The 20,954-nt window shown below is 43.8% G+C and overlaps 2 protein-coding genes across 5 annotated transcripts in view; one reads left to right on the top strand and one right to left on the bottom strand.

The window, feature by feature from the left end:
* Positions 1 to 9,437, top strand: part of vwa1 (von Willebrand factor A domain containing 1) — a 41,546-nt gene extending 32,109 nt beyond the window's left edge. For 2 of the 4 annotated variants that reach the window (XM_085967080.1, XM_085967083.1), the window contains exons 4-6: positions 3,734 to 4,006; positions 6,209 to 6,484; positions 8,066 to 9,437. In XM_085967080.1, the coding sequence (XP_085823206.1) occupies positions 3,734 to 4,006; positions 6,209 to 6,484; positions 8,066 to 8,130 (614 nt within the window). In that variant the 3' untranslated portion in view covers positions 8,131 to 9,437. Of the gene's footprint in view, positions 1 to 3,733; positions 4,007 to 6,208; positions 6,534 to 8,065 lie in introns of all 4 variants that reach the window. The other 2 variants (XM_085967082.1, XM_085967081.1) reach the window with 2 other exon arrangements.
* A 953-nt stretch (positions 9,438 to 10,390) lies between these two features.
* The window catches only part of LOC147100622 (uncharacterized), a 29,023-nt gene continuing 18,459 nt past the window's right edge, over positions 10,391 to 20,954 (bottom strand). The window contains exon 5 of the mRNA XM_085967084.1: positions 10,391 to 16,929. Coding sequence (XP_085823210.1) covers positions 16,764 to 16,929 — 166 coding nt within the window. The 3' untranslated portion in view covers positions 10,391 to 16,763. The remainder of the gene's footprint in view (positions 16,930 to 20,954) is intronic.

Genomic DNA, 20,954 nt, shown 5'->3' with positions numbered 1-20,954 from the left:
TCCCAGGGACCACCAGAAGAAGGGTTAGCACAAGTCCCTGTGCTAGCAGTGGCAAGCCCCCAAGTCTCTGGAAGGAGGGAGAGGGATTAGTAATGGCCCCCTTCCCCTCCATTATATCGTTACATCAAGTCTACAGCACCAAAACAGGCCATTCAGCACAACTGGTCTGTGCCGGCGTTTATGCTCCACATGAGCCTCCTCCCACCACTCTTCATCTAACCCTATCAGCATGCCCTTCTATTCTTTTCTCCCTCATGTGATTATCTAGCTTCCCCTTAAATGTACCTATGCTATTTGCCTCAACTACTCCTTGTGGTAGCGTGTACCATATTCAAACCACTTTTTGGGTAAAGAAGTTTCCCCTGAATTCCCTATTGGAATTATTAGTGACTATCTTATATTTATGGACCCTAGTTTTGGACTCCCTTACAAGTGGAAACATCTTCTCCATGTCTACCCTATCGAGCCCCCTCATCATTTTAAAGACCTCTATCAGGTCACCTCTCAGCCTTCTTTTTTCTAGATAAAGGAGTCCCACCCTATCCAGTCTTTCCTGATAGTTATAACCTCTCAGTTGTGGCATCATCCTTGTAAATCTTTTTTGCACCTTCTCCAATGCCTCTATATCCTTTTTATAATATGGAGACCAGAACTGTGCAGAGTACTCCAAGTGTGGTCTAACTAAGGTTCTGTACAAGTTTAACATAACTTCCCTTCTTTTCAATTCTATCATTCTATAGAAATAAACCCCAGTGCTTGGTTTTTTTTATGGCCTTATTAACCTGTGTCGCTACTTTTAGTGATTTAAGTATCAGTACCCCTAGATTCCTTTGCTCCTCCACCCCATTTTAGACTCTTATTATCCAAGCAGTATGTGGCCTCCTTATTCTTCCTACCAAGATGCACCACCTCACGCTTATCTATATTGAAATTAATTTGTCAATTACACACAATGTTTTTTAAGCCCTTATGATTTTTCTCCTGGGTTGCTCACAGCAGTGATTACTGTTTAATTCCTGGAGATTCCAGGACAATCCGGGAGGGTTGGCAACCCTGGACAAAACATGTTCACACAAACAGAATCAGGATATTCAGGAGCAGTAAATGGCAATTGAGTGCAATAAGCTTGCCTCTTTTTCATAGGTCAGCCCCACCTTCTCACTACACTCTTCAATGCCTTCTCTCCACCAAAGTCCTTGTCACTAGGAGTTAGCTGAGTGAGTCTTTGATGGAAGCTGCTGCTGCGTCTCAGCACTGCAGTTGTTGAGTGTTCGGGGCCAAATTAGCTTTCAGAAGTTGAGCTCAAAAGCTTTTGAAGGCAGCCCAGATAGAGCAGAGTGCATTGATATGTCGCTGGGACATTCCTGGGATCAGGCGAGCAAAGTGTGAGATCATTCAATGCACACACACACTGCAGGAGCTGTGTGCCAGGTTAAGATGAAGGGAACTGAATATTGAGTTTAATTTGCACACAGCATTAACGTAATTTGTGAAGTCACATACCTATCTGCTATTGTAAATACTGTACAGTGGAACCCTGTTATTGTGGTCATTGTTTGTAGTGATTGGGGCTGAAAAAAGACCATCTGGTCAGTCCCATTACGGTCCATTTGGCCAGCCCCATTCACTTACAATGATTCAAATTTGTTTCCCCAAATCACAACCCATATAACACTGTTTTGCGATTGAGTCTAATGTACAGTTTGGTTGTTCAGTGACAACTCCCCATAATTGAAAGACAATTGGTTCAGTTGTAACACTGTTTATCCAGGTAATTACATTAACATGGAGCTGCTAATTGTCCTTAACTAGCTGACTAAAGGATCCCGAGGACAACTCAGTAGCTACTTTTATGTTGGCTTTGTGCAGCGCAATACAACTTGCTTCTACTGCACGAGTCTGGCGCTGCCAGTGCTAAACCCAGTGCAAACTTACATAGAATTACACAGAATTTTACAGCACAGAAACAGGCCATTCGGCCCAACTGGTCTATGCCGGTGTTTATGCTCCACATGAGCCTCCTCCCACCCTGCTTCATCACACCCTAGCAACATATCCTTCTATTCCCTACTCCTTCATATACTTATCTAGCTTCCCTTTAAATACATCTATGATAAAAATCTACATCTATGCTAATCCTACTGAACTCCACAAATAAACACTAAAGCCTGCACATCTGCCGATGCACTTTATTATGGTCATATTTATGCTAATATATATGTACAAATGTATGTTGAAATGTTTAAGTGTCCTAATCCAAATTGTACACTCTCAGGAGCTGCAAGCCTACATTTCGTTGTACTGCACTTGTGCACTAACAATGACAATAAAAGTTGATTTGATTTGATTTGATTTGAATTGCCTCAACTACTTCATGTGGTAGCAAGTTCCATATTCTAACCACTCTCTGAGTAAAAAACTTTCTCCTGAATTCCTTATTGGATTTATTAGTGACTATCTTATATTTATGGCCCCTGGTTTTGGACTCCCCCACAAGTGGAAACATCTTCTCTACATCTACCCTATCGACCTCCTTCATAATTTTAAAGACCTCGATCAGGTCACATCTCAGACTTCTCTTTTCTAGAGAAAAGAGCCCCAGCCGATTCAGTCTTTCCTGATAGTTGTAACCTCTCAGTTCTGGTATCATCCTTGATATGCTACACCAGTGGCACCAATATGGCATGAAACCAATATAAAAACAATGAGTGATTGCAATGCTGCTCCACACTCACCAGCAGTTTAAGCTCGAGCACTTCTTTACTCAGAATGTCAGTTTTCAGTCAATGAGCGGGATAAAATAAAAAGGTCAACATTCTGAGCAATGCATCAGCTGTGGCTCGGTTGGTTGCACCTCTCGCCTCGGCGTCAGAAGGTTTGTGGGTTCAAATCCCACTCCAGAGACTTGAGCACAAACATCTAGGCTGGCAATCCAGTGCCATGCTGAGGGAGTGCGGCACTGTCACAGGTGCCATTTTGCGGATGAGATGTTAAACCGAGGCCCCGTCTGCCCACTCTGGTGGATGTAAAAGATCCTGTGGTACTATTTTGAAGAGCAGGGGAGCTATACCCAGTGTCCTGGCCAATATTTATCCCTCAATCAACATCACTAAAACAGATTATCTGGCCATTGTCACATTGCTGTTTATGGGAGCTTGCTGTGTGCAAATTGGCTGCCATGTTTCCTACCTTACAACAGTGACCACACTTCAAAAAGTGCTTCATTGGCTGTAAAGTGCTGTGGGACGTCCATTTATCAGTACGGAGAGGCTAAGCAGCACTGTCCAGTAGCACAGCACAGTTTGGGAATCCAAAGAGCAGCCGCCCACATCTGGGACCATGTGGTTTGCGGCCAACGTTGATAATGAACTAATCAGCAGCACACGTCAGGGATTGTTACCTTGGCCAAATTAATCACTGTAACTAGATTCCACTGTAATCAACCTAACGAGAGTTGATCTGGGAATAGGTTTATCAGGAGCTTGAAAGCAGTGACCATCCCTCCAGCCAGAACCTAAATTTCAGTAAAGTAGGACCATTTACTGACGTGTTCCTCGATACATCGAGATACATAAAATAATGATCACATTAATTTAGAAAATACTAATTTATTAATATATTGGTGCATTATTAATGTGAAAATTATCACTAACTAGCATAATTTTACGAGGATTTCTGCAGCAGTTTAATTGTACAAAATTAACTCAAATGATTTTGTTGTCTGTGACTCCAGGTGAGACCAGCCCACAGATCGTCGTAATCTCTGAGTCACGACCGACAAGTTTTCGGGTCAGTTGGGCCCCAACTCCGCTCAGTGTTGCTTCCTATGAGGTTGTGTACGGGGTCCTGCCGGGGGGTGAGCCCAGCCTACTCACCATCGACGGCAACCAGAACACCACCGTCGTGAACAACTTGGAGCCCAACACCACCTACCTGGTCACCGTGTCAGCCTTGTACCAGTCTGGCAGAACAAAAGCATTATCAGCGAAAGCTTGCACTCAGGACGGTAAGAGGCTCCGCGACAGCAGCCAAGAAATGCCACTTTACAGTGATGCCATATTCTGATGGGTAAAATGTTCTGATGCCTGGCAGCACGGTGGCATAGTGGTTAGCACTGTTGCCTCACAGCGCCAGGGACCCGCGTTCGAATCCAGCCTCGGGTGACTGTCTGTGTGGAGTTTGCACATTCTCCCCGTGTTTGCATGGGTTTCCTCCGGGTGCTCCGGTTTCCTCCCACTGTCCAAAGATGTGCGGATTAGGATGATTGGCTATGATAAAAAATTGACCCTTAGTGTTAGGGGGATTAAATATGTGGGGTTACGGGGATAGGGTGGGATAGGTGTTGGTGTAGGGGTTACGGGGATCGGGTGGGATATGTGTCGGTGCAGGCTCGATGGGCCGAAATGGCCTCTATCTGCACTGTGGGGTTTCTGTGATTCTGTGAAACTCCAACCATATAGACCGCTCACCCAAACACAAGGTCGGACCTTCTGTTTTGTAATCGCCTACAAAGGGCCAGAATCTAAGCCTTGGACATGTCTGGGAGGCATTAGAGACTGTGAGCGTGTCACAAGTTCTCAATCACCCCTAGATTGATTCCACCTGGTAGTCAAACCCTCCAGGAAGCCCTTGGTGGGTCTGCGAAGCACTGGTGACCCCACTGATCTGATAGTGCTTGAACGGTGCAGGGGAAATGATGGATTCGGTGTGATCAGGTGTCCAAATGTAGAGCTCACTGAGCAAGAGATTGTGGGAATGATCACAGTGCAGGCCAAGCAGCCCGAGGAGCATTTTCAGGAGATATTCGGATTATTTCTATGCAGTTTTGCAGCTTGAGTAGTGAAATTTAAAGGAAGACGGCATTCATGGAAAAAGAGCAGGGTGACCATTTTGTGCTTTGGGGAGCGCAAAGAGCCATGTGTCGTTTGTCACACACAAATGATGCAATGCAGTGTTTCAACTCCATTTATGTCATGTCATGTTGTGTATGTAATAAACAATTGTTTATTTCCAAACACATTTGAAGATGGTTTCCCTTTTAAGTTGATTCCTCCACACTTCCATTCACTCCAACTTTTCCTGTTTCCAACTGAGTCTGCGAGTTGGTACAACAACAACAACAACTTTTATTTATATAGCGCCTTTAACGTAGTAAAACGTCCCAAGGCGCTGCACAGGAGTAATTTAAGACAAAAAACGTGACACCGATCCACATAAGGATAAATTAGGGCAGGTGACCAAAAGCTTGGTCAAACAGGTAACATGTAACGAGCGGATTTTCATGATTTGATTGCATTCATCAGCAAAGATATCATTTCACGCCCTCCTTACTGTAGTTCCTGATTCTGGGGAGATGACGGGATTCCTTGCGGAGCTGTGCAGTGGGGCTGCAGGGTGAATGAGGTCATGGCTGAGGATATCCACTAGACGTGTGTCAAACCCAGAGTGAAGGTTGCTGCACACACAGCAGCAGATTGAAGTTAGAAGGGAGGGATGGAGTGCAGAGAGTGGTGTCAACATGCCAACAGCTGCTGGCAGGAGGAAAGAAATGAATCCAAATTTCAATGACCCTTAAGGTAGTAGATGCGTTTTTTTTGGGGGGGCAGGCCGTCTTCTGTGGTGTCTCAATCCATATCGAGCATGTTAGTGGAGAGACATCCTGTCGCCTCCTTAGTGGGATCAATAATCTGTTTGCAGTTCGTAGGAAACCCAAGAGATTGCCCATGTTGGAGACCAAGAGAAACCTCACGGGGAGGTCCAGGGGACAGTAGGCGGGTCTGGTTCATTCTGGTGCTTGGTGATCTTTTGGATGTCATGTGGCACCTTCTGCCACTGGGGGCAGCTAAACCTTTGGACACAACCAGAAAAAGTGGAGTAATGTGCCCTCCCCCCAAAGCCAACACTCTGCTGTGTCTTGGGATACTAATACAAGTGGTAAATGCAATGTAAGCAAAGCTTTAGTACATTGTAATAGACACATATCGTACCTGAGCTATGAAATCCTGACACTGGCACTGGCTCCATAGCGAAACAGTCTGCACCATAACCTGGTCACTCCCTAGCCACTACCTACTCCCACCGCCACCCCCCAATCTAACAAGCATAAGTACAGAAGAATGGAATGGAAGCATAGGGCATGCATCACTAATCTGTGGTCATATCTCTAATACCAGGTGATTTTTGTTCTCTGTATTTTTGTTCTGAACAGTGAATTCTAAAGTCAATGACCTGAAGCTTATTGACATCAGTCCCACCAGTGTAACAGCTTCGTGGGACCCTGCACGAGGCAGAGTGCTGCAGTACAGGGTGCGCTGCACTCGTCATCAAAGAAGCCCATCTGTGAGGACAGTCCCAGCACATGTCCGAAGGGTGCTATTAACAGACCTAATTCCAGGCTCTGACAACCGGATTTGTGTGAAGGCAGTGTACAGAAATGGTGCAGGGAAAGGCTTGTGCAGGACGGCACGCACACCGCAGCGCCAGGGTAGGTAACTGAGGCAAGTAAGAGGTACCAAGCCTGGCCATTTAACCAGGTGAGATGTACTTATGTGATGAATACATGCAATTGCAATGTATTGCAATAACATCCAATAATAATTGTGAAATAACATACAGAGCAGGACTGCACTGTCCTTTGTCTCATTAAGGGTCGACTAACTGTCATTAGTTTAATTGCACACCTCACCAAGATCTTGGGTTGATTAATTGTAGACCCTATGTGCTGTATATAGAGAATGAACTTCAGCTTGTCCTTCCCTGCTCAGTCACCTTTCAGCTGCAATATCAGCCCCTCTGCTGTTAGTACTGGCAGTGCTCTGGCTTTAGAAACCCTAACTCAAGGGGGCTCACACCCGACGCTCAGGAGTCGGATTCCCAGCTGACTCCCAACCACACTGTCACCATTGCACTAACAAACATTCACAAGTGCTTCACCTCGATGTGAAGGTGTCAGTTTAATTCCAGCCTAATAGTAGCAGTCGGATAAAAGCATCACAGCTGCTTGCAACACTAACACCTTTAAGAGCTGGATTCCATAGCAGATAGTCAGAATGATTCTCCGTAAGGGAACCGGGTGGAATAGGTGATGTAGCTGGTGTTTGAGTTGGCACAGTTCAGGACCAGGTGGTGTTGTCTGCTCAGCCCCTGCTGCAATTTAGTGTTTGAACACTTGCAGAGTACAGAATTGTAACTGTAGGCGGAACAGGAGCATAAATACTAGGGGCGTTCAAAATGTAGCTGGGTATTGTAATGGCAGAGTTAGGGTACTGGAGGGATGATTATTGATGGGTGAGTTAGAGTATTAGAGGGACAGACATTATTAATGAGCAAGTTGGGGTATTAGAGTAGGTTAGGGTTATAGAGGGATTATCTTTGGTATGAGAGTTAGGGTATTTGAGGCACAAGCATTGATGGATAAGTCAGGGTATTAGAGTGACAGACATTGATGGGTTAGTTAGGGTTGTGGAGGGACTGGCATCAAAAGGAGTGTTAAGGTACTAGAAGGGTATTAGAGGGATGGGCTTTGATGGGAGAATTAGAATTATATAGCAACCAGCTTTGCTGGGTGAGTAATAGTACTGGAGGAATGCGTATCGATGGGTGACTTAGGGTACTGGAGGGATAGACTATGATAGGTGAGTTTGCGAATTTGAGGGACAAGCAGCAGTGGGTGACTTAGGGTACTGGAGGGAAAGGCTTTGATAGGTGTCTTGGTACACTAGAGGGATGGGTTGTGATAGGTGAATTATGGAAATGAAGGCATAAGTGAGAGGGCACCAGAGGGAGATGCTATGATAGGTGAGCTATACTAGATGGCCGAGCATGGACTAGTAACTTAGGATACTAGAGGGACAGGGTTTGATAGGTGAGTTTTGGGTACTAGAGGACTGAACATCAATGGGTAAATTAGGGTACTAGAGGGATGAGCAACAATGAATGTGTTTGGATACTAGAGGGTGGTATTTGAAGCTGAATGGCCTTTGCTCATCCTTAAGTTTCATTTGCTTACACAAAGTGTTGAGACATTAATGAGCCTTTCTAACTCTTGCCGGCTTTCTTTTTTCAGATTCTTTGTCATTTGAGACACAATCTACCAAATCATTCTGCATTCAAGATCGCCAGTGCTGGTAAAAGAGATGAACAAATCGTGAAGATAATGGAAGCTGTAAAACAACAGGAGGACTCACCAAAACCAGAAACATTAGCTATGATTAATAAAAACCTCTCTGCAGCTTATTTGCAGCGTTTAATGATGTCCAGGCAGGGGATGGTCACTAAGTGTCCATATTGTACAAGCAATTGAGATGTATAAATCCCCAGTAACTTAGTGTACTGTGATTCCAGGTTCCAGGCACACCAGAACCTTTCCCATTTTATGTCTGATGATCTTGGACAGTGCTCAGTTTGTAGAGTTTGATGAGAATGTGGTTGATTGGAAAGATGCCCGGATAATTCTCTGCTCATTTTCACATTCTTATTGGACAGGGCTGAGATCCATGTAATTGTGACACTTCCAAGATGCCACCCCCTTCCTATACATCGAACTGCAAAACTCTGGCTCAGAGGCAGCTGCTGTACTGCACCTTTGGCACCAGTGCTGTTGTGAGATTTTTTGAGTACCAATGCCAAAAATGGAATATAGCGCTGCTGCTGCTGGGTTGTATTCTGAGACACCTCCCAAGAGGTAGCTTCACATCCATAGCAGTTCAAAGCACTTCTATTTTTTTTTAATGTTTTGAAATTAAGAAAGTCTCCTGAACAGTTAATGAGCTTCCACTGATTGAAAAGGGGCGACTGTGCTTGATAGCTCAGTGGGTAATTGGGCTGCCCAGTGTGGTACTGAGCCATACAGAAAGTCCCAGGTTTGATCCCCAGTCTGCGGTGACCCAGCTGATCTCAGGCAGGATGGGCGAGGGGAGCGGCAAGTGGCCTCATGCCCCTCAAGGAGGTGAAGAATCAACCAGGATTCCTTCTTCTGATCACCATCCCAGTGACTCACACTGGAAAGTGCGTTGTGTAAAGAACCAAGACAAAATTCTGTGAAACAGACAAAATGTCAGATCTTGTATTCTACCAAATAGGGGTCGAGACGTTACATGGATACTTCTGAAAGAAAAATGCAAATTCCATGGAATTGGTCAGATCTGTGCATACTTTTTGAAATAGGAAATGCTAATATGCAATATTTCCACTTTACTGGTTTGTTCAGTAACTCCCTAATCCTAGTATAACTCAGTGTAAATTTAACAGTGTTTCTACGCACAATCATTAAATGTGCGTAACCCATATCTTGTATTAAATTAAAATGTGAATACAATTGTATTGCCAAAGAAATGATTCTACCAGCAATTAGGCTGCAGCTTATGTGTATTTTGAAAGCTATGTGTTCTTTTTCAGTAACCTGAAGTTTCTCAATGTCCCGGGGGGGGGGGGGGGGGGGGGGCGTGAAAGCCCATTAGTAAATGTGTTGATGACCTGACTATGCAGCCGCTGTTGGTGCTTCTCTAGAAAGCACAATATAGTTCTCGGGTTAATTAGAGATCGTGGAGAAGCTAGAAAAGTATGTACCATACATCGTGAACATTGTCAGAGGGAGGCCCAAGTCACATGTTTAGCCTCGAGACTCCATCATACACAAAGGCTCGGCTAACATGTCTCAATATTTTATTTCCATCTCTCTAATAAATTATCGCTTATAATTTTATCACCCATTATTATCCTTTCTCTCCATATTAACAGTGGCTAATTTGTCAACTGGATGTTCATTCATAAGCAACATTGATCCATTATTTGCAAAATAAATTTTTAGCAAAAGACATGTGTTTCAGAATTGCTGCTGCTGTTGTAGGGTCCTTCTTTTCAATCCACCAATGAGAGCGAAGCCACTTTCATCGAAAAGATTCATGCATGCGGGATGAAACGTTCCCTTCAATTACACTACTCTCAGTCCCCCACTATCTCTCTGCTGTTCAATATAAGTGCTAATAGTCTCGATTTCACTCGTAGTTATGTGGAGTTTGTGGCTCACTGAACCATCCAGAAGGTTCTGGACTGCATCCGTGGTGTGTTGCTACTGGCAATTGAGTATCACTTGCAGTAAGCCCGCATTCCTTCACATTCACTTTTAATAGGTTAGTAAACATTAACTAAAATACCAAATAAATGAATCATTAAGGAGCAGATGGGAGTAAGATGAATAACACATTTCCACATTAATGCGCAACCGTGCAGAATGTGTTCTATGGTCACATTTGAAATACGGTTTCATGCCCCCCATTAATGTCTCCCAGTATGAATCTGCTTCAAACTATCATCAAGAAGGCTTCATTATCCTTCACTAGGATGCAATACCAGATTTGTTTTCGGTGAAGTAAGCATATTTAGAAACCGCCAGCTTTGATTGCTTTATTTTGCTTGATTAGAAGTAGATTAACTACATTGAAAAGCTAGAGCTATACACAAATCAACATTTTTTACAAACTAATTGGTACGAGGCCACTTATTACATTGCAAATATTGGGAAATCTCAGGTCCCAGAGAATAAAATAATAGATAATCTTATGCCAGAATACTGTAGAAGGTGCTGATTAAGATGCACACATGGGTTCTTTAACAGCTTTGAGCCATATGTGCCTTAGCGATTTCCTCCTCCCGCAGATGACAGGTAATCCTGTTTGTATGTGTAGGTTGAATAATGCGTTCTCTGCAAGCTCCCCAAGCCAATGCATACTGTGCAGAAAACTCGACTCTCCAAAACCCAGCTCCGTAAATTCAAACATTGTGACAGCTTTTAATGGCCTCTGACATTTGAATAAAGTTTGAGGTCAATTTTGGTGCTGTTTCCACTCAAATTTTGATTTGCATAGTATATTTTGAGCAATTTGACAGGCTCCTCAAACATGGGAGGAGCATCACACCAAGTCCAAAACCTTGGCTGATTATCCCATCACTGTCCAGAGGCACTGAGGCTAATTAGAGCACATCTACTAGGTTTTGGTTGAAATCAGATAACTCAGTACAGACCAGGAACCAAACCTGGGACCTTTCTAGTCTCTGTGGCTGAGCTACTCGCTGAACAACTGCGGTCTTTATGTTACTGAGACAAAGCTGACCCTCTACAGCAGAGTGCCACCATTTGGCGCTGTAAATCTGCAAAGTTACATATTAAACATTCAGCAATGTCACAATGAAAGGTCTTGGACATTAATTCAAGCCATTATGTTTACTGAAACACCATGTACTGCAATTTAACACTGGTCCATTGTGAAGTTCACTGCATACAAAATCACTTTATTTAAATATATATACACACAACAGATGAAATTCTGGTATATCATTTTTTTTACAGATAATCATGAATTAGTAATGCTGGCATGCCACCAGTCCACTGAATCAATGGGTAATTCTGGCACAGTAATACCTACTTCAATTACTTTTAGTACAACATTTTCTTACTTTCAACATTGAATTTTGTTGCAAACCCTGACCGTCTTTCCTCACTCCAACAATCCTCAAATGCCAGGCAATGACCATCACCAACAAGAGAGAGTCTAGCTACCGCCCCTTGACATTCAACGACATTATCATTGCCAAATCCCCCACCATCAACATCCTGGGAGTCACCATTGACCAGAAACTTAATTGGACCAGCCACATAAATACTGTGGCTACAAGAGAAGGTCAGAGACTGGCTATTGTGCGGCGAGTGTCTCACCTCCTGACTCCCCAAAGCCTTTCCACCATCTACAAGGCACAAGTCAGGATGAGTGCAGCTCCAACAACATTCAAGAAGCTCGAAACCATCCAGGATAAAGCAGCCCATTTGATTGGCACCCCATCTACCAGCTTAAACGTTCACTCTCTCCACCACTGGCGCACCGTGTCTGCAGTGTGTACCATCTACAAGATGCACTGCAGCAACTTGCCAAGGCTTCTTCAGCAGCACCTCCCAAACCTGCGACCTCTACCACCTAGAAGGACAAGGGCAGCAGCCAAATGGGAACACCATCACTCCCAGTTCCCCTCCAAGTCACACACCATCCTGACTTGGAAATATATCGCTGTTCTTTCATTGTCACTGGGTCAAAATCCTGGAACTCCCTCCCTAACAGCACTGTGGGAGTACCTTCACCACATGGACTGCAGTGGTTCAAGAAGGAGGCTCACCACCACCTTCTCAAGGGCAATTAGGGATGGGCAATAAATGCTGGCTTTGCCAGCGATGCCCACATCCCATGAACAAATAAAAGAACTTTAAAACATAATACCTCTAAATTAATTCTGTTGCTGCCACCGACCAAAACATAAATGAATAAACCGCTTCTTCTCCCATCTCCTCTTTGTGCCCTGTCCAGGTTCCCCAAAGTCTTCCCATCTCCTCTAGCCTCTCCTCCTGTCTATTTAAATTTTGGCCCCCCATTCTGCTTCACTCCACCTTTTCTCTGGTCTTAATGGCCATTCAAAAATTTGGTCACCTTCTTCCCCCTATTTTGCTGTAGCACTTCTGCTCTCTGTAGTCTCCAGCCCCTCTTCCCTTCCCACCTGGCCTGCTGCCCAAGAAAGGCAACATACAGAATGTATCCTGTGACTTCACAATGAGCAACACCATGCAAGATCTGCTAGCCTGGAATTTCCTCAGAGGTGCTGATATAAAACAGGATTTCTGCCGCACTTCTGACAAGGTTACAGCAGCGGAGTGGGAAAGTTGTTAATCAGGTCACTTATTGAAATGCAATCAGAGCAGCCCAGCCCTTTAAAGTGACAATACGGTTCATTACTGCCCCATAAAGCCAAAGCAGTTTGCTGAGATACTTCATATCCTGAACTCATTTAAGACTCAATTAACATTAAAACTTTCATTTGTAATCAAGGGTAGAAACTCGCTTTGATTGAGAATCAAACAGCGACTAATCTTTGATTGAGAAAGGAGGGGAAAATTATGTTTTTTTGCATTTCACTGCAACCAATAACCAACTCCAAGGTGAAGCTGATTGATGGTCCTTTCCCAGGGGATGGGAGTGCACTGCTGGGTGAGTGACATGTCCTCTGTGCATCAGCACTCACACATCCCCCTTCCTGTTATTTCAGTAAATAAGACACAGTAAAAACTATAGCAAGGAAAACACCCTCAGTAACAGCGCTGTACTAATCACTATTATTCATTACCTTTCATTCTCAGAAAAATCATACTTGTAGTCATTAACACACTGGCTCATTAATTAAATCGCACTCTGCCCTCTAGGTATATCACACACTGCCCATCAATAATAGACACAATGCATCCATCAATTATATCAACATGCTGCCCCATGATATCAAATGCACTTCCCCCCACCCATCAACAGTGCCCCCCCCGCCTCCCATCAATGATAACGACACACTCCTTCCCAATTGTATACGTAAACCTGTGACTCAACATGTTCAATCATCGTGGAACAACAAATCAACAAAGCTAATAAAATGCTGAATTGTTGGCAAACAAGAAAGTACAAGTTGGAGGGAAGTCATGCAGAAACAGTGCTCTAGTCAGACGATATTTAATCACAGAGACATTATGGAGACATTCAAACACTGGAAGCAGTGCAAAGAGCTACAACAAACTACCCCATTAATGATATTGGCACACTAACCCCATCAATGTTACCCAATGATATCAGCAAACTGCCCATCGATATCAATACATTGCTCTCCAATAAGATTGATAAACTACCCCATCAATCATTTTGACAAATGTTCACTTCAATCATAATCAACACACTGCTCCCCCCAACTAATGATAATCAACACACTGCACCCCATCAACACACTGCCTCCCAATGATTTTGACACACAGATCTCCGTCAATTATATATCAACACACTGCTCACCTCCCCCAATCATATTAACACATAAAATGAACATTACAAACATGATCAATTAAAATGCAGGATTATGTTTAAAACCAGGAAGGATCCAGTTGACACACTTTGGTCTGATCAGTTCTGTTCAACAAAACTTATTTTCATTTTGATGAATTAGATAAATTATTTCTGCACAGAAGTCACTGCAACTAACAACCACTACACTACAGCCAAAATTGGTACACAGGAAATAATCATTATATTTCTTACTCGGGCCTGATTCCGTTACAGCCTTATAGCACACTCTCAAGCATTTGATATGCACTAAGAAAGGGAGGAGATTTGTGACGTGTTTAGTCATTATGAGAGAATTGATGAACTCTGGAGAGATCGCACTAGACTGGAAACAGGTAAACATGGTGCCCACTTTCAAAAGGTGTGACAAACAGACAACTACAGACATAATAGCATCACATCAAAACGGAATAAAATAAATACACTGATTGCCAGGAGTGAACGTGGGGATTGTTGGTTTGATAATGATCTAGTAAATAGCAGCCAACAGATACAGAAGGGGATGATTTTGCCTAACTAACCCATTTTACTTTCTTGAAGTGACATCCCAAGTGGATTGTAGACAGTCAGATGATAAGCAGCATAAGTACTCCATGAGTGGTGATGAAGGGTGAAAAAGATCTAGTTGTACAAATGGACTTGGCACTTAACGTGTGCAATCACTGTGAAGCAGAACTCAACAAAGCAAATAGAATGCTGAATGAATTGTGGGCAGAACAGAGAGTACAAGTTGGAGGAAGTCATAATGAACCAATGCTCCAAGCAGACCACATCTGGCTACCAAGGCACAAGGGTGACATTCAAGCACTGGAAGTGGTGCAGAGCCACGAGACTGTTATATAGGGCTGGATTTTCATTCGGCAGTCGGGAAGGAGGCGGGACTACAACTTTCGGGTTTTAGTCCCGCCTCCATCGACGTCCGGCCAATCGACGTGATTTTCCCTAGATTGACCTTGTTGAGCCCGCCCAGCGGGCTCAGCAGGCCAATTAAGGGCCACCCGGCAACAGGTGACGTCACAGACTGAAATTTCATCTGTCAAGAGTTTTTGACAGGTGAAATATCAGTGTTTCACAGCTGTTTGAAGCTGTCAAACACTGACAGTCTAACTTCTAACCGGAGTCCTTCTACACAGACTCAGTTAGAACTGTCACCGGCACTGAAAGCTGAAGGCCATCACTTTTGACAGCTCGTGGCCATTCAGCTTTCAGTGCCGGCTGAGTGATGGACTCCCGACGCCTAGAGGAAGGAAGGTTGTAAAGTACAGGTAATTTAAACTTCTTTACACACTTCAGACACACCAAACACACTTACCTTTGCACTCATGCACCCATCACTCACCTGAACACTGACATCGCGACCCCTCCAAGTCCTTCAACCCAACGGCCCGCCTGCTCTAACCTAGCGTGGTTTGGAGCCGTTGGGAATCCCACACAACACTCCTCAAAATAGGGATTAGGCTAAAAACTGCCCGTTGACTACCTGTTAACAGGCAGTTAATTGGCACGAATCCCTTCCCGCCTTGGGTCGGCGGGTCCCAGCCTCCTGTGAAACTTACGTGGAGGCAGGTTTTGGGCGGGATGGTGTCGGGACCCCCCGAATTCGGGATTTCCCCACCCCCACCCCCCCCTCACGCCTGACGGCTCCAGGAAAATCGACCCCATAGTGTCAGACCAACTGAGTTAGGAGGAAAGACTGGAGAAACTTGGGCCTTTCAGCCTTGAAAGCAGGTGACAGAGAGGTAATCTTAAAGCAGTATATAATAAATGGTGAAACAAAAAAAAGGTAAATCTGAAACACTAAGTTGTGACAGCAGCGCAACGAGGTGCAGGTTTAAACTAGTGGAAGGCAAATTTAGGACTGATATCAGGAACGAAGATGGATCAACACTTGGGTAGGGTAGTGGATATAAAATCCCTGAAATCTTTGATGAAACAGTTGGCTGCTGTGATGGGGTTGGGGGGGGGGGGGGGGGCGCCTTTGGCAGCTGAAGGATTTTGTGCATGGGCAAGCCAAGATGGGCCAAATGGCCTTCGCCATCTGTGTATATCCTGTGATATTGCACATGCCACACCCACAAACAATAGCAGTATATCAGCAGCTAAAAATGGACAGGTTTTACAAACACGTTCACCTCCTGGCAAAGAGTTGGAATGTTGCCTGCAAATCTACTTATCAATGTTGCATCTTCACACAAAGCTGCAATGCTTGATGGGTTCAAGTGTTTTGCCTTCTTGCCTGTTTGGAAAAAAACAACTTGGACAAAATGAATCAGGATCAGACAGCAAACTTCTTCTCTCCAGCAGAAAAGTTTCAGGAAATCATTCATATTCTTTACATTAAAACTTCCCTGTCATTTGATGGTGCAGTTACGATGCCACCAATCTAATAATGGAAGCTGCACAGTGCGAGATCCAGCTGCAGGCTGCACATAGCTGTGACTCGTGCTCTGCCTGCAGATTGCCAAGTTCCGCTCCATCAGTACTGTTTTATTTAATGTTACTGGATAGCAGGAAAGTCACAAATTGTGCCCAGGAATCTAACAATCCGCCGGAGCAATTCTTTAACCCGGCTTCACCCTGGAGTTGGGGAACACCTGCCTACTCCTTAAACCTACACCACTCCCACTGGGAGTATATTTCACCCAGAGTGAAGCCCAAGCTGAGTGAGACCTCATTCCTGGTGGAGGTCTCGCACTGTTTTTGCTTTATTGTGCTCTGGTGTCTGATTGAGACCTAACTGCACAGAGTAATTTTGCCACTTTCACGTTGATGCACGGCTAAAGCCATTTTGTATCAATGCCTGGGTGACTGAATGTTTAGCCGAACCAGGAGAATGATCACTGTTGAATCTCATGCAGAGTCTTGGTTTCTGTGCCAGCCATTTTGTGTGAAGTCCTTAGATGCTGAGAGCAGGTCCTCTCGATAGCTAAACACAGACTGCCAGTCCTTGCTGTTCCGCAGCAGTTCATTGTTCTTGTGAGCTTCATAATGGAAGCCAGACCCTTTCATTTCATACCTGAAAAGATGCAAAAATCAATCTCATCACAACTCATCAAAAACAAATTGATCCCAGAACAATGATCCCAAAAGGTTACAGATCCATATTGGATACAAGAAACCAACTTAACCCATCTCAGTTATAAAATGCACACTGGATCCCCGAGAGATTGCACTTCAGAAATCTAAACGAGAGCTTCAGATACTGCCATAAATCATGACTGCAAAGATGAAGTAATTTATAACTGCTGTCTGAACCTCAGATTAAATTACAATTGTTAAATTGGTCTCCCCTTTTATTAATAACTTCTTTGGCTGCAGAACTTAATGAAAATGGCAGCTGACTCCGGTTTTGTTGCGTTCAATTTAGTACAACATAATTTCATTACCAGGAGTGACAGAAAACCGTCTAATTACAACACAAGCGTATTAATGTTCCTTTCAGATTGTAATCAGACCCAGATAACTGATTTAGAACAGACTGTAACTGGGTGATTTATAACAGATTGTAATTAATCCTGGAAATCTGAGATTTATAACAGACTGCAATCAGACCAGACACTGGTGATTTATAACAAACTGTAGCCAGACACAGATATCTGTGATTAATGGTAGTGTATATTGTATATCTATTCATGCATCCTTGGCTTGTGGTGATGGTTGCAAATGAATTATGCTTTGTCCTTCTGGTCCACCAGAATTCCTCAAGGAGATTACTGCCAGAAGTCAATCATGCGGTTTACATTCTGTATTCATTACGTGCTGCAGTATGGCCTGGGTAGGGTAGTGTTGCCTGGGTGCTGCAGTGTCTCCCTGGGTGATGCAATGCCTCGTTTACCCTTTGGGTCTTTTCTACCCTTTATTCTAGTTTTTTGGCTCCCGTATCTTGGATCACTTTACTGGGCAAGTCTCAACTCCCTGCGCCTTCAACAGCCTGGTTAACATACAGCACAGAAGGAGGCCATTCAGCCCATCATGCCTGTGTCAGCTCTTTGTTAGAGCTATCCAATTAATCTCACTTCCCTGCTCTTTCCCCCAGCACTGTCTTTTTCCCCTTCAAGTATTTATCCAATTCTCTTTTAAATGTTACTATTGAATCTGCTTCCACCAGCCTTTCAAGTAGTGCATTCCAGATCACAACAACTTGCTATGTAAAGAAATGTTTCCTCATGACCAATGTTCCCAGTAAGCTGTGCTTTGTTCTGCGCAGTCTGTTTCTTTCAATGCGCGGTCCTTTTAAATTTCTGCGTATGCGCGGTATTTCCAATATAAAAGCTTGTGAGCGGCCAGCGCGGGACCTTGCAGATTACTGCACGGCCGCACATGCGCGTAGCTTAGAGGGAATCACCTTAAATCTGTGTCATAAGAACATAAGAAGTAGGAGCAGGAGTAGGCCATACGGCCCTCAGGCCTGCTCCGCCATTCAATAGGATCATGGCTGATCCGAACCTAGACTCATGTCCACTTCCCTGCCCTCTCCCCGTAACCCCTTATTCCCTTATCAGCTAGGAAACTGTCTATCTCCGTTTTAAATTTATTTAATGTCGCAGCTTCCACAGCTCTCTGAGGTAGCAAATTCCATAGATTTACTACCCTCTGAGTGAAGAAGTTTCTCCTCATCTCAGTTTTGAAAGGGCAGCCCCTTATTCTAAGATTATGCCCCCTAGTTCTAGTCTCACCCATCAGTGGAAACATCCTCCCCGCATCCACCCCCCTCACAATCTTATATGTTTCGATAAGATCGCCTCTCATTCTTCTGAACTCCAATGAGTAAAGGCCCAACCTACTCAACCTTTCCTCATACGTCAACCCCCTCATCTCCGGAATCAACCGAGTGAACCTTCTCTGAACTGCCTCGAGAGCAAGTATATCTTTTCTTAAATATGGAAACCAAAACTGCACGCAGTATTCCAGGTGTGGCCTCACCAATACCCTGTATAACTGCAGCAAGACTTCCCTGTTTTTATACTCCATTCCCCTTGCAATAAAAGCCAAGATTCCATTGGCCTTCCTGATCGCCTGCTGTACCTGCATACTAACCTTCTGTGTTTCATGCACCAGGACCCCCAGATCTCTTTGTACTGTAGCACTTTGCAGTTTCTCTCCATTTAGATAATAACTTGCTCTTTGATTTTTTCTGCCAAAGTGCATAACCTCACACTTTCCAACATTATATTCCATCTGCCAAATTTCTGCCCACTCACTTAGCCTGTCTATGTCCTTTTGCAGGTTTTTTATGTCCTCCTCACTCACTGCTTTCCCTCCCATCTTTGTATCATCGGCAAACTTGGATATGTTGCACTTGGTACCCTCCTCCAAATCGTTAATATAGATTGTAAAGAGTTGGGGTCCCAGCACTGACCCCTGCGGAACACCACTGGTTACTGATTGCCAACCCGAGAATAAACCATTTATCCCAACTCTCTGTTTTCTGTTAGATAGCCAATCTTCCACCCATGCCAGTATATTACCCCCAATCCCATGATTTTTTATCTTGATCAGTAATCTTTTGTGTGGCACCTTGTCAAATGCCTTTTGGAAGTCCAAATACACCACATCCACTGGTTCCCCTTTATCCATGCTGTTTGTTACGTCCTCAAAGAATTCGAGCAAATTTGTCAAACATGACTTCCCCTTCATAAAACCATGCTGACTCCGTCCGATTAAATTATGCTTATCCAAATGTCCTGTTATTGCTTCCTTAATAATGGACTCCAACATTTTACCAACCACAGATGTTAGGCTAACTGGTCTATAGTTTCCAGCCTTTTGTCTACCTCCCTTTTTTAAATAAGGGCTTTACATTAGCAGTTTTCCAATCTGCTGGGACCTTTCCTGAATCCAGGGAGTTTTGGAAAATTACCACCAATGCATCCGCAATCCCTACCGCTACTTCTCTCAAGACCCTAGGATGTAAGCCATCAGGTCCAGGGGATTTATCCGCCTTAAGTCCCATTATCTTACCGAGTACCATCTACTTAGTGATTTTAATCGTGTTTAGCTCCTCCCCCCCATAGCCCCCTGTTTGTCCAGTGTTGGGATATTTTTAGTGTCCTCTACTGTAAAGACTGATACAAAATATTTGTTCAGCGTTTTTGCCATCTCCATGTTCCCCACTACTAATTTCCTGGTCTCGTCCTCTAAGGGACCAACATTCACTTTAGCCACCCTTTTTCTTTTTATATAACTGTAGAAACTCTTGCTATCTGTTTTTATATTTTTTGCTAGTTTACTTTCATAATCTATCTTCCCTTTCTTAATTCATAATCTATCTTCCCTTTCTTAATTAATCTTTTAGTTATTCTTTGCTGGCTTTTAAATGCTTCCCAATCTTCTATCCTCCCACTAGATTTGGCTACTTTATATGCCCTTGTTTTCAGTCGGATACTATCCTTTATTACTTTACTTAGCCACGGATGGCTGTCTTTTCTTTTACGCCCCTTTTTCCTCAGTGGAATATATTTTTCTTGAAAGTTGTGAAATATCTCCTTGAATGTACACCACTGCTCATGTACCGTCTTACACCTTAATCTATTTTCCCAGTCCACTTTAGTCAACTCTGCTCTCATACCTTCATAGTCTCCTTTATTTAAGCTTAGTACGCTGGTTTGAGATCCAACTCTCTCACCCTCCAACTGAATTTGGAATTCAACCATGTTATGGTCACTCATTCCAAGGGTATCCTTTACTAGGACATTTTTTATTAATCCTGTCTCATTACACAGGACCAGATCGAAGATTGCCTGCCCCCTGGTTGATTCAGTAACATACTGCTCAAGGAACCCGTCCCTAATGCACTCTATGAACTCTTCCTCAAGGCTGCCCTGCCCAATTTGATTTGTCCAGTCAATATGAAAGTTAAAATCTCCCATGATTATAGCTGTTCCCTTATTACAAGCCCCAACTATTTCCTGATTTATACTCCGACCAATAGAGTTGCAACTGTTAGGAGGCCGAAAGACTACGCCCACCAGTGGCTTTTTCCCCTTATTATTCCTTATCTCCACCCAAACTGTTTCACTATCCTGATCCTTTGACCCAATA

Source organism: Somniosus microcephalus, chromosome 25 (assembly GCF_052327205.1).
Source record: "Somniosus microcephalus isolate GS21.2 chromosome 25, FLI_Smic_1.0, whole genome shotgun sequence".
Classification (NCBI taxonomy): Eukaryota; Metazoa; Chordata; class Chondrichthyes; order Squaliformes; family Somniosidae; genus Somniosus; species Somniosus microcephalus.
Note: the sequence above shows the minus strand (reverse complement) of the source record. Positions and strands in the feature narration are given on the sequence as shown.